This window comes from Phyllostomus hastatus, unplaced genomic scaffold (assembly GCF_019186645.2).
Source record: "Phyllostomus hastatus isolate PE091 unplaced genomic scaffold, TTU_PhHast_1.1 phas_scaffold_442, whole genome shotgun sequence".
In the NCBI taxonomy this organism is placed as follows: domain Eukaryota; kingdom Metazoa; phylum Chordata; class Mammalia; order Chiroptera; family Phyllostomidae; genus Phyllostomus; species Phyllostomus hastatus.
The window spans coordinates 6,045,626-6,063,770 of record NW_025334030.1 but is presented as its reverse complement, the minus strand read 5'-3'; the positions used below and the strand labels follow the sequence as shown (position 1 = coordinate 6,063,770).

At 39.4% G+C, this 18,145-nt stretch overlaps 1 protein-coding gene across 1 annotated transcript in view; it reads right to left on the bottom strand.

Moving 5' to 3' along the window:
* MEIOB (meiosis specific with OB-fold) overlaps positions 1–15,731 on the bottom strand; it is a 41,174-nt gene extending 25,443 nt beyond the window's left edge. The window contains exons 1-3 of the mRNA XM_045820827.1: positions 15,530–15,731; positions 8,106–8,182; positions 6,008–6,065 (exon numbers count right to left, since the gene is read on the bottom strand). Coding sequence (XP_045676783.1) covers positions 6,008–6,065; positions 8,106–8,174 — 127 coding nt within the window. The 5' untranslated portion in view covers positions 8,175–8,182; positions 15,530–15,731. The remainder of the gene's footprint in view (positions 1–6,007; positions 6,066–8,105; positions 8,183–15,529) is intronic.
* Positions 15,732–18,145: the final 2,414 nt, after the last annotated feature.

Genomic DNA, 18,145 nt, shown 5'->3' with positions numbered 1-18,145 from the left:
AACCCAGGTACTTCTGGTCAGAATGGCAGCATAGATAAACACAGCTCGCCTCCTCGCAAAACTATGTCAAAATTACAACTAAAATATAGAACCACCATCATTCAGAACAGTCAGAAATCCAGTCGAATCGAAGTCGAACAATTGTGGAATTAAAGAAACCACATCCATCCAGATTGGTAGGAGGGGTGCAGACATAGAACAGGCTGGTCCCACATCCATGTGTGGTGAATAAAAATTTGGGAGGGATATCTCATGAGCGAGGAGTCCCAGTCCCACATCAGAACCCCAGCCCAGTGTTCCAATGCCAGGAAGATAAGCCCCCACAACTTCTGGCTGCAAAAACCAGTGGAGTTGGTGGAAGAAAGTTTGGAGTCCCAAGCAGTTCCTCATAAAGAATCTACACAAGGACTTAATCAGACTCATTCACTTGGAGCTTCAGCACCTGGGTAGCAGCATGAAAGGCACCAGTAGCATAGAGGGAGAAACTGAAGTGTCTAGCATCAAGGTGAGAGCAGGGGGACAGCTGTCTCCCAGACATAAAGGTGGGCAGACGACATTGTCCTTTTTCTAAACCCTCCCACCACAGAACCACAGTGCCTACAGGTAGTGCCAATCTGAAACTCCATTAACCTGGTTAACGCTGTTTGCCCGGCCTTGGAGAGCCCCAGAGAATCTGTCCCACCCAATTTACAGGTCCACCCAAGCTGTTTATCCATATGAATGGCTGGTCTTCTCTCATGTATCACAACTTCCTAAATCCTACAAAACAAGCAACTGCTGGTCTCAGCGAGCCCCCAGTCCCTGTACTTTTTGCTAAATGGCCCCAGGCATGGCACTAACAGCAGTTAGCCTAGATTCACAGCATGGCTTCCTCTGGGAATCTCCAAGCCCAGCACAAGTAGCAGCCATCTCCACTGCTTTACAGAGCAGGTAGGGTGCCCTGGGCAAAACACAGGTGGGGGCTAACCTTGGCTTGCACCACCTGGGAAACCCCAGAGCCTGCATACCCAGGAGACAGCTACAGACCACGTTGGAGCACCACCACCCTGCCTCTGACAGTTGATCCTCCACGGGAAGTGGAGGTTGGTGGTCCGTGGTCACAGCCAGTCCATGCAGCTGACTGGCCTGAGTAGATCCCTGCCATTGACCTGCCAGCAACAATGAAGGCTCAACTATAAGAGAAGGGTATACTAAGCCCACACAAAGAGCACACCTTGAGTACCCAGCTTGGGTGATAGGGAAGACTGTGCCACTTGATCCTATAAGACACCTACTACATTAGGCCACACTACAAGGACATGGAGTCAATGCGGCTCTACCTAATACATAGAAACAAACACAGGGAGGCTGCCAATAGAGGAGACAAAGAAACATGGCCCAAATGAAAGAACAGATCAAAACTCCAGAAAAAGAACTAAACAACATGAAGACAAGCAATCTATCACATGCAGAGTTCAAAACACTGGTTATAACATGCTCAAGAACTTAATGAGAACTTCAACAGCATGAAAAAGATCAAGTCAGAAATGAAGGATACAATAATAAAAATAAAGAACAATTTACAGGGAATCAATACCAGAGTGGATGAAGCCAAGAATCAAATCAATGATTCGGAACATAAGGAAGCAAACAAAACAAAACAAAACAAAATGCAGCCAAGCAATCAGAACAAGAAGAAAAAAAGAATCCAAAAAAAAAAAAAGGAGAGAGAGATAACAGTGTAAGCAGCCTCCAGGACAACTTCAAGGGATCCGACCTTTGCATCATAGGGGTGCCAGAGGGAGAAGAGAAAGCAAGAAAGTGGAAATCTAGTTGAAAAAATAATGAAAGAAAAATCCCCTAATTTGGTGAAGGAAATAGACATGCAAGTCCAGGAAACACTGAGTCCCAAAAAAGATAGATGCAAAGAGGCCCACTCCAAGACACATCATAATCAAAATGCCAAAGGTTAAAGATAGAATTGTAAAAGCATCAAGAGAAAAGAAGTTAGTTACCTACAGGGGAGTTCCTATAAGACTGTCAGCTGGTTTCTCAAAAGAAACTTTGCAGACTAGAAGGGATTGGCAAGAAATTTTTAAAGTCAAGATTGCTCTACCCAGCAGAGATATTTAGAATTGAAGGGCAGATAAAGAGCTTCCCAGACAAGAAAAAACTAAAGGACTTCATAATCCAAACCATTATTATATGAAATGTTACAGGGACTTAAGAAAAAGAAGATCAAAACTATGAACAATAAAATGTCAGTAAATACGTATCAATAATTGAGTCTAAAAAACTAAGCAAACAAGAACAGAGACAGAATCATGGATATGGAGAGCATTTTGATGGTTGCCAGATGTGAGGGGGCTATGGGGGAATGGTTGAAAAGATGAAGGATTAAGAAGTACAAATAGGTAGTTACAGAATAACCATGGGGACTTAAAATACAGCATAGGAAATGGAGTAGCCAAAGAACCTATGTATGACCCGTGGACATGAACAATGGTGTGGGTATTGACTGATGGAGTTGGGGGTGCTGGGTGGAGGAAAGCAAAGGGGGAAACATAGGGACTACTGAAATAGTATAATCAATAAAATACAATTTTAAAAAAGTAACACAGCTTAACATACCTATATAAATTATAGATATCTACCAAACTGTAATTATTATTTTTAGAGCAGGGACTGGGATTGGAAGAGTTGGGTGTTAAATGAAGAATTTTACCTTTCAACTCTAGACCTTCTGTACTGCTTGAATTTTTAATGAAAATACATTAATTATATTTTATATGTATATGTGTGATTTTTTAAAAAACCAAAAAGCACATTTTCTCCAAAAAAGGAATGCTGTACACATAATCATAAAAAGTAATCAAACACTGCCCTGGCTGGCATAGCTCAGTGGATTGAGCATGGGCTGTGAACCAAAGTGTCGCAGGTTCCATTCCCAGTCAGGGCACATGCCTGGGTTGCAGGCCATGGGCCCCAGCAACCGCACATTGATGTTTCTCTCTCTCTTTCTCCCTCCCTTCCCTCTCTAAAAATAAATAAATAAAATCTTTTAAAAAAAAAGTAGTCAAACACTACAGAAGTGGTCCTCTACTCTCACAGTCTGATAGGTGAAAATGTTATCTCATTGTTGGAACTTCAACTAATATTTAAATATTGACTTTTTTCTAATTCATGTATTTTAAAAATTTTATTCTTATTTATTCTATTACAGTTGTCCCATTTTTTCCCCTTTGCCCTCCTCCATCCCACCTCATCTCCTTTCCCACAGTCCATCCCCTCCCACTGTCTATGTCCATAGGTCATTCATACATGTTCTTTGACTACTCCCTTCCCCTTCTTTTCACCATTCCTCGCTTCTCCCTTTCCTCCAGCAGCTATCAGTCCGTTCCTTGTTTCCATGTCTCTGGTTCCGTTTTGCTCATTAGTTTATTTTGTTCATTAGATTCCTTTTATAAATAATATCATATGGTATTTGCCTTTTACCACCTGGCTTATTTCACTTAGTATAATAGTCTCCAGTTCCATCCATGCTGTCACAAAAGATAGGAATTCTTTCTTCTTTCTTTTTGCTGCATAGTATTCCATTGTGTAGATAAGCCACAGTTTTTTAACCCATTCATCTACTGATGGGCACTTACACTGTTTCCAGCACTTGGCTATTGTAAATAGCACTGCTATGAACAATGGGGTGCATAGGTTCTTTTGAATTGGTGTTTTGGGATTCTTAGGGTATATTCCCAGCATGGAATTGCTGTGTAATAAGGCAGTTCCATTTTTAATATTTTGAGGAAATTCCATATTGTTTTTCATAGTGGCTGTACCAATCTGCATTTCCACCAACAGTGCACCAGGGTTCCCTTTTCTCCACATCCTCGCCAGCACTTGTTGTTTGTTGGTTTATTAATGATGGCCATTCTGACCTGTGTGAGGTGATATCTCATTATGGTTTTAATTTGTATCTCTCTGATGGGTAGTGATGTTGAGCATTTTTTCATATGTCTATGGGCCATCTGTATGTCTTCCTTGGACTGCTGTCTATTCAAATCCTCTGAGCATTTTTTGATTGGATTATTTGTCTTCCTGGTGTTGAGTAGTGTGAGTTCTTTATATATTTTGGAGATTAAACCCTTGTCCTGTGTATCTTTGTTTTCCCATACAGTCAGTTCCCTTTCATTTTGATGGTTTCTTTAGCCATGCAGAAGCTTTTTAATTTGATATAGTCCTCTTTGTTTATTTTTCCCCTTTATTTCCCTTGCCCTAGGAGATATATCATAAAAATATTGCTACATGGGATATCTGAAATTTTACTGCCTGTTTTCCTCTAAGACTTTTATGGTATCATGGCTGGTATTTAAGTCTTTTGTCCATTTTGAGTTTATTCTGGTGTATGGTGGAAGTTGGTGGTCTAGTTTCATTGTTTTTGGCATGTACCATTACAGTTCTCCCAGCACTATTTATTGAAGAGACTATTTTTACTCCATTATATGTTCATGCCCCCTTTGTCAAATATTAAGTGACCATAGAGATATGAGTTTATTTCTGGGCATTCTATTCTATTCTATTCTATTCTGATCTATGTGTCTGTTTTTGTGCCAGTACTAGCCTGTTTTGATTACAGTGGACTTATAGTATAGTTTGATATCAGGTATTGTGATCCCTCCAACTTTGTTCTTCTGTCTCAAGGTTGTTGTGGTTATTCAGGGTCTTTTTTTGTTAATTCATGTATTTTAAGTTACCCCCCTTTTAGAGTTTATAAAACAGACATACTGATTTTCTCAAATTATTCAGATGGTACTCCTGATCTAATTAATTATAATGAAGTAAAGTGAAGACAAATGAGTTTGGGTGGGAGATGACATCTTTGTTATGTATCTCAAAAAATAAGAGAATATTAACATGAAACAAAATAAAAATAAAGATACCTGTAACTATACCATGAGTCAAATAATACAGTCACAATTACTAAATGATTCAAGCAAAATTAATGTTTTCTTCTGCCAAAATTATTAGATGGCTAACTAGAGCTCTGATTCCCTCAAGCTGTATAAAAGCACTTACACTGTAACCTTTAATAAATACCTTTGACACTTCTAAAGATAAAAGTAGTGAGTTGCGAGATTTGACATTCTATCTTGTATCTTTGCATGTTAACTGCAATAGTTTAAAGGTGAGTTGATTTTGAAAATTCAGTTTTAGTCTTGGATTGTGTTTCCATAGTCCCAAAACTGCACTGTTCAAGCAACTCAAATAAGAACAACTAAAGCCAAAATTAACTGTATTTTCCACAAATGAAAGATGAATTTTTTTCACTGAATTGTCTGGTTGTTTGAGTAAATATGTAGATACTGTTACCAGATCTCTTTCCCTCGACACTACCGTGATACACCCCTGCTCGAAAAACTTCCTCCTTAGCACTTTCTGTCTTATTAGAGTTTTACCTGTGTACCTGCATCTCTTAGGCTGAAAGTGACAGTTAACATGGAGTTCTTACTACAGGTCATTTCATTCTCACACAACTACTCTTTATCCTGATTTCACAGCTGTATACATGACAGATTTCAGATCACTCAGTGACTAGGAGAGGACAATTTCATATCACTTAGTGACTAAGTGGGCTCAGTCAATCTAGCTCTAAGTCCATACTCTCATACATTATGATATCTGAAGATGATATGAGATTACATACAGTTGCCCTCTGCTATCTTTATGCAGGGGTTCCACAGAAGTACTTAATAAATACACATTAATGAGTTAACACATTAAACTAGCTATTTTGGTATTGCACATACAAGCCTTTAAAATTGTTTGAGAAACATCAAATAAAATAATTAAAAATGATTTTAATGTCCTTACACATATAGCCTTAACTTGAATACTTTACCATATAATAGAGAACATGGCCATTGCTCTTCAGGAGTTAAACAGGCAAGAGAAATTTAATCACTTAAATATACTTTGTTGTAGTCACAAGTCACAAGTGATGAAAAATGAAGCAAAGAATTAAACAGAACTCAGCTTTTTCTGTCTGGAAAGCCTCTGACATCTGTTTTTCCAATAACTATACCGATTATTTTCTGAAAAAACAAAAAGGTTATAGAAGACATATTAAACACAGATGTAGATGATAAATTTAATTTCATGAACTTGTCCCTTTATATTTTACTGACTCTAACAAACATTTTTGACAAGGCACCATTTAAATGTATTTATTCCAGAAAAACATCTAAAATAACTTCATTAATCATCAATTCCACAAAGAATAGTACAAAGTAATAGTAACTGCTATTACAAATATAATCATTTAATGCTTTGTATGTTTCTATTTTCTTTTCTTTTTTTTAAGATTTTATTTATTTATTTTTAGAGAGAGGGGAAGGGAAGGAGAAAGAGAGAGCGAAATATCAATATGTGGTTGCCTCTCACACACCCCTTAATGGGGATCTGACCCACAACCCAGACATGTGCCCTGCTGAGAATCAAACTGGTGACCCTTTGGTTTTCAGCCCGCACTCAACCCACTGAGCTACAACAGCCAGGGATCTACTTTATTTTCAATCACTACATAAAGCACAGTAACTGCCCTATTATATCAATTCTCACTGAATTTATTCAAAGCACATGTATAATGCAATTTAATTTGCCATGATTTTCAAAGCTTTCTTTTATATAGAGTTTTCTAACAATCCACATAAAACTGCTTAGCTTCTTAATCCAAACATGCTGGACAATAATGTAAATTAAATTGCAAAGAACTTGTATATTACTGCTAATAAATTTAAGCTCTAAAGTCCTAGATCTTAAACTTTAAAGATATTGACATCTCAAATTTTTAATGTTCTCTTTAGTGACTACAAATAAAAATTAAACATTAAACAGTGTTTTTAGAAGTAAAAATATTACCTTTTTCTGAAAGGATAAACCTAAATTTATTAATCTAGCAACTGATTTAACCTTATAATAATCTATTACATTTAAAATACATTCAAGTTTTTCAGATTGCTATATCCTAGCTGAGCTATTAGCTAGTGTTATTACATTTAGACCAGGGGTGTCAAACTCATTTTCACCAGGGGCCACATCAGCCTTGCGGTTGCCTTCAAAGGGCCAAAATAATTTTAGGACTGTATAAATGTAACTACTCCTTAACTGTTAAGGAGTTGAATTTACATTCAGTCCTTTGAAGACAACTGTGAGGCTGATGTGGCCCCCAATGAAAATGAGTTTGACATCCCTGATTGAGACACACTGTTATCATTTCTTAAATTCCATATGCTTGCAGATCTCACTGAATTTTGTTGGGAAAACACAACTAATGAAAATATTGAGTAAAACTTTCTTACTGAAGAGGCAATCAACAAATAGTTCACTGTTCAAGGAAAAACTGTAACAGCAATAATTATTTTTCACAGTAATAATTCTTTAATCACAAACTGTTGTAGTTGCATGTAAATTTATCCTATTTTAAGAAATCTGATTTGCAAATGCCAAATGTAAACAGCAGATTGCTCAGAAGCGGGAAAGGTAAGTGACTATAACTACTTTACAATAAGTTCTTCACCTTATAAGATGATTCTATCTAGATTTCTTTTAAATAAATAAGAGTCTTGTTACATTTGAAATTATTGAATTCCCCCACAACCCTTCCCCTTAAAATGAATTTTCACATAATCACTTCAGGAATACACCTGTTGTGTACCTTTGTGTCATAAAAGCAGCATAATCGCAAGTATTTAAGTCTGTAACGTCGATAATTTGATTAGAGAATAGATACTGCTGAACAAAAACATTTTAACTTTACAAAGATAAGTTTGAATGGTTATTAAATATTTAATTAAAATAATACAAATCAACTTGGGATCAGTTTGAACAATCGCTAGTCATATCTACAATCCCCTCCTCTATAGAGAAAAGAAAGACTAATTTTCATTTAGCTGGCATAAATACAAAGACATTTAGCAGTACTTAATATAAAATGATTATATAAATGCCATGAGTACTTACATACTTCTCAATTATAAAAGCATGTGTCAAAAGAATCAATTTTGAGGTAACATAATATTACCACATAAAATTTCATTATAGAACAACCAAACCACTACATCATTGAAACCTACCAGATTTGCCATATTTGGATGCAGATCTGAAAGTGCAGTGAAGTTCTTCAATGCAAAGAAGGCTGCCATCCTTTTAACTGCATTTTAGAAAATACAATTTAGATGCACAAATTGAATAAATGAAATAAACCATAAAAATTCTAAGATTTTAAAAAAACTTATTTACAAAAGTGCTGGATAGTTTACTGATTCTTTAGGAAAAGATTTTATTACAACTGTGAAATATAAGTTAATAACAGGTTACACCTGCAAAAAACCATGTTTCAAACATCCTTTTATAGTTTTGAATAATATAGGTTAGTTTCTCTTTTAAATTCACTTTCTAAAATGCATATAATTTATAATTTTTGAGCACCCTGCAAATGGAGAGTTTCAGATGAGAGATGATTCAATGGGATATTTGTGGATTTAAATATTGGGGGGGAAAGGCTTTTTTAAAAAATATTGCAAAATTCTATTGCAAATACCTCAAATCACACATTTGGTTACACTGTGTGTGTTTTATTTATTTATTTTCAGAGAGAAGGGAAGGAAGGGGGAAAGAGAGGGAGAGAAACATTGATGTGTGAGAGAAACATCAATTAGTTGCCTCTTGCATGCCCCCAACTGACCTGGCCTGCAACTCAGGCATGTGCCCTGACAGAGTATCAAACTGGTGACCTTTTGGTTCAGCACTCATTCCAATGAGCCACACCAGTCATGACCTGACGTATTTTTTATGTGTATATTTCAATGCTACTTTGTGCATAAAAAACACTCAATATCAAATGAATGAAATGGTGGCTTGTCCCTCATTATTATCACTATAAAAGGTTTAGTGTAGTAACAACTGTCAACTGCACCGAACTAGCAGATTTATTCAACTTCACTTCATGATACAACACATGGGCTCTTTAACTGTGAATGCTCTCACTTACAGGCTTCACTTTCAGGACATGCCCAACACATGAGTTTCAGGGAGCCTGTGAATTAGTCAAACAGGATTTTGAATTCCAGTGCCACTAGTTTGTAGTCAAGTGTTTTGATATTACTGAGCTTTAATATCCTCATCCCTAAAATATGGATTATATCTACCCTACATGTTTAGTGTGAGAATTTGAAATAATGTACAAAAGGTGCCTAGAAGTTTGCACACTCTCAACAGATAAAATACTGCTTTTTATTCTTATCCAATGTAACAATTTCTGTATTCAAGGCCTTTGGTGCTAGCAAAAACAGCTGAAAACTAAGCAGTGTTAAGTTTCCCACTCATTCTTAGGCCTGGTCGAATCTGTCTCACTATGCAATTTCAGTCTCTGAAATACTTGCCAAACCTTCACAGGTTCATTCATTCATCCACCTACTCAAGGAGCATTTAGTGAGAGTCTGTGAAGTTCTGGACACTTGAAGTTGGAGAAGATGAACTACTCAGTAGCTGGATTATGTGTAAAAATACTACCCACCAACATACTAAATTGAGTTCTCCAAATCTTTACCCCTTAACATTTCTTAGTGGATTGGTCACTGACTTATGTGATAATCCCATGAACTCTTTGAAGTTCCTCCAATTTCTACGTTTATTCAAAATATATAGTGATATACTCTAGTGTCTGTCTATAAAAAAAAACTTGCTTCTCTACCTGGACATTTTGAAAAATGCAAAGTTAATATGAAGTGAAGAACTCACTATGGTAATCCAGAAATTATACCATTCATCAGCAACTACTGTCCCTTCTATTGGGTTAGCCAAAAAATCCATTTACTTTTTTCCATAAAAAAGACACGTTTTTCATTTTCACCAATAACTTCATTGATTTGGATAGTTTGAGTACGTAGACTATCTCCCATATTGGCATCCAATGGGTAGAGGCCAGGGGTGCTACTAAATATCTTCCAATGCATAAAACAGCCCCACAGCAAAAAATTATTTGGCCAAAATGTCAATAGTACCAAGAAACTTCAAAAACCACTTTTGACCCATTCAGTCAGCCACAGCACCTTCTTCATATACTACACAAATCTCGTTTACCATTTCAGTTTCATTTTTAGCTTTTTTGAAATAACAAAGCACAATATGCTGAAAATGTTGCATATTTTCTTCCATCTTCAATATTAAAATGGCTGCACAAAAATTCACCAATTTTGATAAGTTTTTTAAAAATGCACACTGATATAACAACTGTCACAATACAATCTAACAAAATTGTTTCAAATGAAGTTGAAGACAACCAAGCACTACTAGAGTGATCGGATGGAAAAAACTAAACCAACTTCTTGGCCAACCCAATACTTTTTAAATATATGTTAAATGTCTCCTTTTTTCTATCTCCAATGCCATCTCCTCAGCCCAAAACTCAGTCATTCCTCACCTAGAGTACTGCAATCACCTGGTTTATACCTATTTTATTCAATCAACATGTATGGGTCAAGTGTCTGATATGTATGAGGCCTTGAATCAGGACAGAATAGGGCTGTGGTTGGTCTGGGGTTGATCTTCCATCCAGGAGTTTCAGAGAGGAGCAATGAAAGCAATGAAAACTGAGGGCTAGATGTGAGACCAGATGTGTACAGCCTCAAAACCACTGATCCAGATTCTGGGCAAGAGTGGAAGGAAAGAGGAGTGTTGGTAAAGTCCAGTTAAGGTAACTTGATATCCCATGGTGGTGGCAATGGCACAGGCAATACTTTCTGAAGTGCTACTATGAGGCTGGCCCTACATTACAGACACTATATACACTGTGATGATCTCTGACAGTCCCCATCCCTGGGTCTCCCAAATTCTCCTCCCTGAGCTCTAAACCCTCCTTCTAGTTTTTTAAAAGTATATTTTATGGATTATGCTATTACAGTTGTACCAATCTTTCCCCTTTTGTCTCGCTCAACTTGGTACCCCTCTTTCCTCCAGCAGTCCCCACTTTAATTCATGTCCATGGGTTATGCATATAAATTCTTTGGCTTCTCCATTTCCTATACTATTCTTAACATCCCCCCATTTGAATAAACGTTTTGTACCTACCAATTATGTTTCTTAGTTCCTGTATCTTTTCCCCCATTCTTCTTCTACCCCTTCCCCACTGATAACCCTCCATGTGATCTCCAGTTTATGATTCTGTTCCTGTTCCAGTTGTTTTCTTAGTTTGTTTTTATTGTTTTTGTTTTATTTTAGATTCAGTTGATGACAGTTGTGAGTTTGTTGTCATTTTACTGGTCATAGTTTTGATCTTCTTTTTCCTAGGTAAATCTTTTTAACATTTCATATAATAAGGGCTTGGTGATGATGAACTCCTTTGACTTGACCTTATCTGAGAAGCACTTTATCTGCCCTTCCATTCTAAATGAAAGCTTTGCTGGATAGAGTAATCTTGGATGTAGGTCCTTGCTTTTCATGACTTGGAATACTTCTCTCCAGACCCTTCTTGCCCATAAGGTTTCTTTCGAGAAATCAGCTGATAGTCTTATGGGAACCCTTTGTAGGTAACTCTCTGCTTTCTCTTGCTGCTTTTAAGATTCTCTCTTTATCTTTAACCTTTGGCATTTTAATTATGATGTGTTTTGGTGTTGCCCTCTTTTGAGTCCAACTTGTTTGGGACTTTCTGGACTTCTTGGACTTGCATGTCTGTTTCCTTCACCAAATTAGGGAAGGTTTTTTTCATTATTTTTCAAATAAGTTTTCAATTCCTTGCTCTCTCTCTTCTCCTTCTGGCACCCTTATGATTTGGATGTTGGCACATTTGGAGATGTCCCAGAGTCTTCTTACTCTCTCCTTGTTTTTTTGAATTCTTGTTTCTTCTTTTTGAACTGGTTGACTGTTTATTTCTTCCTTATGTTACAAATTGTTGATTTGAACCCTGACTTCCTTCCCTTCACTGTTGGTTTTCTGTGGATTTTTCTTTATTTCACTTAGTGTAGCTTTCACTTCATTTCTCTCCTTTTACATTTGCCATACTCCGTGAGTTCTCTGAGCATCCTTATCACCAGTGTTTTGAACTCTGTATCTGATAGGTTAACTATCTCCATTTCGCTTAGTTCTTTTTCTGGAGTTTTAATCTGTTCTTTCATTTGGGCCATTTTTCTATGTCTCCTCAATTTGGCAGCTTCCTTGCGTTTGTTTCTGTATATTATATAGAGCTGCTTTGGCTGTTTTGGTGTACCTGTTATGTTATAAGGGGTGGAGCCTTAGGTATTTGACAGGGTGGGGCCACCCATTTCCCTTCTTCATGGTGCTGTATGAGGGTGAAGGGTCAGAGAGGGAACAATGCTGCATGCTCAGCTCTCACCCTGTTTCCAGTCACTTTCCCCACTTTCTGTATGCTACTAGTGTCCTTCTAGCTGCTGCCCTGGTGCTGAATCCAAGAACGGGTAGGTATGTGTACATTCTAGGACTGTGTGGGTCCTTTTAAATAGACTCTCCTGAAAGACTGGCAGTTTCTTTTGCCACCCCAGCTCTCACTGGTTTTTACAGCCAAAAGTTATGAGGCTTTATTTTCCTAGCTCTGGAACCCTGATCTGTGTGGTCTAACCTGGGGCTGGGACCGCTCATTCCCCAGGGGTCCCTCCTGGTTTTTATCTGCCACACATGAATGTGCGACGACTCATTCTGCTGGTAACTGCCACTCTGTGTCTTCTTTGTCCAGGCTCCCCATCTCTGCCACTCCTACCCATCTGGATGAATATTTCTTCATTAAATCCTTGGTTGTCAGACTTCCATACAGTTTGATTTTCTGGCAGTTCTGATTGCTTTTTGTCTTGAGGTTAGTTGAGTTCCTTCTTATGGTTGTGTGAGGAGACGAAGTATGTCTGCCTACACCTCCATCTTGGCTGGAAGTAAGCCCTCATTCTACTTTTAAAAGGTGACCTCCTGTTTCAACTAGAGCCCAGCCTGTCCTGGTCCATTCTTCCCATGACCTTCTAGATCCCTTATTTAGGTTTTATGAGGGTGTGTCAGGGCCAGACCTCTTGTGCTCTTCCTTGCTGGAGCTTTCCTCCAAGGAGAAAGCTGTATAGCTTAGTTTTTACTCCTGCTGGTGTTCTGCCACAGGATAAGGGGACTCTGTACCCACAGAAGGAAGGAACACTTTTAACTACTGACTCTGAGAAGTCTCTGGCCCACATGTCAGTCAAGGTTGCCAGTCAGACCCTTAGAACAAAGCCCACACACTTTTCTGTTTTGAGATCATGGTCTCAAATTCTGTAGGCTAGAGTTAGTCAGTTTGAGGCCTTGGCTTAGGAAAGAGGAGTTGTGAGCAGAAAGGTAGACAGGGCATTTGACATAAAGTTGGCTGACTTTTTTTGGGGGGGGGGCCAGGAAGGGATGTATGTGTTCATGCCTCCTCTCTGTGCTTTTCATTCCTGTCAATTCAACAATTATTCATGGAGGCCTGTGTGCCAAGTACTGTGCTGGTGCCCCAGATTCTCCCATCAGAAAATTCCATTACCATCTACCTTGTCATCATTCACAATCCCTTTCCTTGACTGCCCAGATCCAAAACAATCCTCACCAAGTCCTGCTAATTTCCCCTTCTAATTATCTCTTGAATCTGACCATCTCCCTCCACCTCCCTTGTCCTTACTACTCTCTGCTTCTACTTTTGCTTCCTCTATCTCTTCTCCACAACAGAGAATTCTTTATAACCAATACAAAGACGATATAACTAATATCGTCTTTCCCTTGCTTAAAACTGCTCCCAAATGCACACTGAATTAAATACAAACTCCTTGCTACTCCTTGTAATGCCCAGCTGATCTGCCCTCTGCCCATCTCTTCCTCATTTACTATCACCTTCTAGTGGATAACCACTCTCCAGTCACCCTGGCTGCTCTCCTTTCCTCAAATATGACCAGGAGCTTTGGCATTCGCAGTTCCTTCTCCCTTGAGCACCCTACTCAACTTCACACTTAGATCTTCCCAAGGCAAGCTCCTTGGCATCCTTTGGGTCTCAAAGAGAAGCCTTTCCTACTACCCTACCTCAAGTATTCTCCAGGCTCTATTCCCCTCTCAGCATTTCTAATTCATAATTATTGCTTGTATACTGCCTGTCTTTTTCCCTCATTGGAAGATCGGTTCTATGATGACAGAGCTGAGTTTTATCTCATCTCCTAATTATGTCCTGCAGTGCCTAGTTTAGTGCCTTGTGCATAGTAGCTGCCAGTTATTGCCAACAAAATTAATGAACAAGTCCTAAAATCAATCTAATTTGTAATTTGAGAAAGTTGCTATAGTTTTTTAGGTAGAATTTTAGTTAACAGCTAATTTTACATTTATATCAAATATTTAAATTATTGAAAGAAGTATGGTTTACATCTTGCTATTCTAGCCAAGTGGAGCTTCTAAAGAGCTCAGTGATGGTGTTCCTATAACTTCCTATTTTATCCTGTAGTCTGGTGGGGAGTTAGGCTACTGCACAGAAGTCCTCTTTATAAGGTCATTTCTGTACATGGAAATGTCCCCAACCTCTCATCATAAAATACACATTTTGTGACAAACTGGTAAAATTGAAAATTTTTTCTCATGGAGGGGAACAATTTTATTCAACTATCTCTATAAATCCAATTCAAAAAAGTTACTTTTACTCCTGCTGCTTCAATGGGAACTCAGCAAGTTTTGCATTATAAAATCCTAGCTGATTTCCAAACACTGGGGTGTCCATTAGAAAACTGGCTGGCTAGTCTTCACACTGGAGAACTGCCACAGGGAGGCTTTTTAGTATAACCTTTCAAGGTAGTTTCAAATTTTATAAGTAAACGATGCTTTAAAAGAAAGAAAAAGAAAACTCATGAGTCGAGACTGCAGCCTAAAACTACAGTCCCTTAAAAACTCCTGCAGTGACAAGGGGCACTCCGTTTGTTTAGTGTTTGAAAGTGTCTTTTGAGCATTCCAGCTCCTGGAAAAGGCAAAACTGGAGCTGCCACAGACCCGGAGTTACCAGGGGTGGAGGGAGGGACGGATGGACTGGTGGTGCGAGCAGGAATTTCCAGGGCAGCGGAACTGCCCTGCTCTGCTCTACGCGGACACGAGTCCTCACTCATTTGTCAGATCCGCAGAACGTCCAGCCCCGAGAGGGAGACCTGACGTAAGCGACAGCAGTAGCAGGAATCCTCGCGTAGTGAGTCTGTTCTGCAGTGACGACACAGACGCGTCTGTCTGCGCGTCTGCGTTCCACGTGCATCGCCGTGTTCCACAGGACGCCGTCCGCCCTCTCCGAGGCTGACAGCGAGAGACCTCCGTCTGTCGGCTTCACAGGCGCAGCGCCCCGCGTGTACCCCAATCCACGAGCTTCCGACAGGGCGGGGCCACAGGTCGGCCGAGGACTCCCCCTCCCACTCGCCTTCGCCGCCGCCCACCCCCAGCCCGCAACTGCCCCCACGTGGCGAGGCCACCACGCCCTCAGGAGCTGACAGAGCCCCTCCCCCACCCCGCCCCTCCGGCCGCCACCTCAGGCCCTCACCTCCGAAGTCCGCGCCAGCTGCTCCCGGCCTCTCCACGCTCCTCGACGGCTGCTGGCTGCTCACTAGCCACTCCCGCGGCCTCGCCTGCCAGGCCCCGGGACCCGGTCGGCAGCTCCTCCACAGAAGGCTACACCCGCAGCAGCCCCGCCACTCGGCTAGGGACCACCCCGCAGGGACCCCCACGAAAACGTTAGCGCTGGCTCCGCCCCTCGCACCGGCCTCTGACCCCGCCCACGTCCTGACAGCATGCAGGCCCCGCCCCCCGACCTCTGGCTCCGCCCTCTCCCCCCACACCCTAGACCCTGTTCGGTCCCGAGGTGCTCTGAGCCAGCAGTCCCAGTGGTGAAAGGCGAGACTGGAAGAGTAAGTGTGCGTGGTTCCCATTTCTTTCCTTCCCGAGCGTGTCCTCCAGACTGGAAGGCTGTACCGGGCTCTGAGAACCGGTGGCCCAGTAAGATGTTATGGGTCCTTTTTGCTGAAACACGTCAGGAGGTGTTAATACAGACAATATATAGCAGCTGACAGTATAGCAGACAGTATAGCAGCTGAATACACACACAAATGTGTGCAGGTAAAACCCGGGAAATCTGGACAAGATGGTGGGCTGTGTCACCTCAGTCACCTAGTTGTGATTTTGCAAAATGTTCCGATGGGGAAAAGTGGGTCAAACGTATCAGGTATCTCTCTGAATAAATTCTTATACTGCATGTGACTCTCTAACTATCTCAATTAAAAGAAGAAGGTGCACAGGACCAGGACTGCTGATTTGGTTTTCAAAAGGGGCAGGTGCTGTATGTAAACCCTGGTGACTTGGTGGTGGAGTGTCAGGGAAGGCCAGACTACTAGATCAATAAGACATTTTCCTGATGATACCATTTATAAAACTTCAGATATAAATATAGACTGCACATCTAATTAGATGTGCTAATGATTGGACTTAGGTGAACCTGACAAAATATTTGCCAGCTCTTTATTTTTTAAAAATTACAGTTGATATACAATATTACTTTTAGATGTACAACATAGTGATTAGACATTTGTGTACCTTACAAAGTGATCACCCTGATAAGTCTAGTACTCATCTGACACTATACAATATCAATATCAGTTATTACAATATCATTGACTATGTTCCCCATGCTATACTTTACACTCCTGTGACTGTTTTTATAACTGGTAATTTGTACATCTTAACACCTCCCCATTTTTAACTCATCCACTCAACACCCTCCTACCTGCAACCATCAAAATATTCTCTATATCTGAGTTTGTTTCTGTTTTGTTTATTTTGTTTTTAGATTCCACATATAAGTGAAATTATATGGTATTGTCTTTCTCTGTATGACTTATTTTAGCATAATACCATCTAGGTCCATCTATGTTGTCACAATTGGCAAGAGCTCTTCATTTTTTTTAAACCCTCGCCTGAGGATATTTTATTGACTTTAGAGAGACCAGAAGGGAGAGAAAGAAACATCAACTGGTTGCCTCCCACACATGCCCCAACCTGAGATCAAACTTGCAACCAAGATATGTGCCCTGACCAGGAATCAAACTCTCAACCTTTCGGTGTACAGGTTGAAGCTCCAATCAACTGAGCCACCTGGCCAGGGTAGCTCTTCCTATTTTTAATCATTACTATTTGGACATCTTCTTAATCTAATAATGTAAACTAATTCCTGTTAATAGAGTATTACTCGGGGACAAACAAGATCCAATAACTAAATGAATTAAAGTTGTCACCAACTGTCCATCTGTAGACTATTTAAATTATTGAGCTTCTCATACAACTCAATAACAAAAAAACAAACAATCCAATCAAATAGAAATGGGCAGAGACTATCAAAAGACGTTTCTTCAAAGAAGACATATGATGGCGAACAGACACGAAAAGATTCCCAACATCACTATTCATCAGAGAAATGCAAATCAAAACCACAATGAGATACCACCTCATTCCCGTCAAAATGGCTATTATGAAAAAGTCAACAAATAAAATGTTGGCAAAGATGTGGAGAAAAAGGAACTCTTGTACACTGTTGGTGGGAATGCAAATCAGTGCAGCCACTATGGAAAACAGTGTGGGGATTCCTCAAGAAACTAACAATAGAGCTGCCAAATGACCCACCTTCTGGGTGTTTCTCTGAAGAAGACAAAAATACTAATCTAAATGGATAAAGAAGATGTGGTATATATACAATGGAATATTATTCAGCAATAAAAAATGAAATTTTGCCATTTGTGAAAACAGGGATGGACCCAGGGGATATTACTAAGTGAAATAAGTCAGAGAGAGAAAGATAAATACCATATGATTTAATTTATATGTGAAATCTAAAAAACCAGCAAGTGAACAAACAAAACAAAACAAAAACAGACTTTTGATGTTGTAGTAATAGACATCAAACTGGTGGTTTCCAGATGGGAGGGGGTGGAGGGGATGGGGGAAATGGGTGAAGGAATTTAGTCAATAACATTGTGATAAGTTTGCATGGTGGCAGATGATTACCAGATTTATTGTGTTGATCATGTTGTAGGGTATATAAATGATGAATCACTATACTGTACTCCTGGAACTAATGTAATATTGTATACTGACTATACTTAAATGTTTT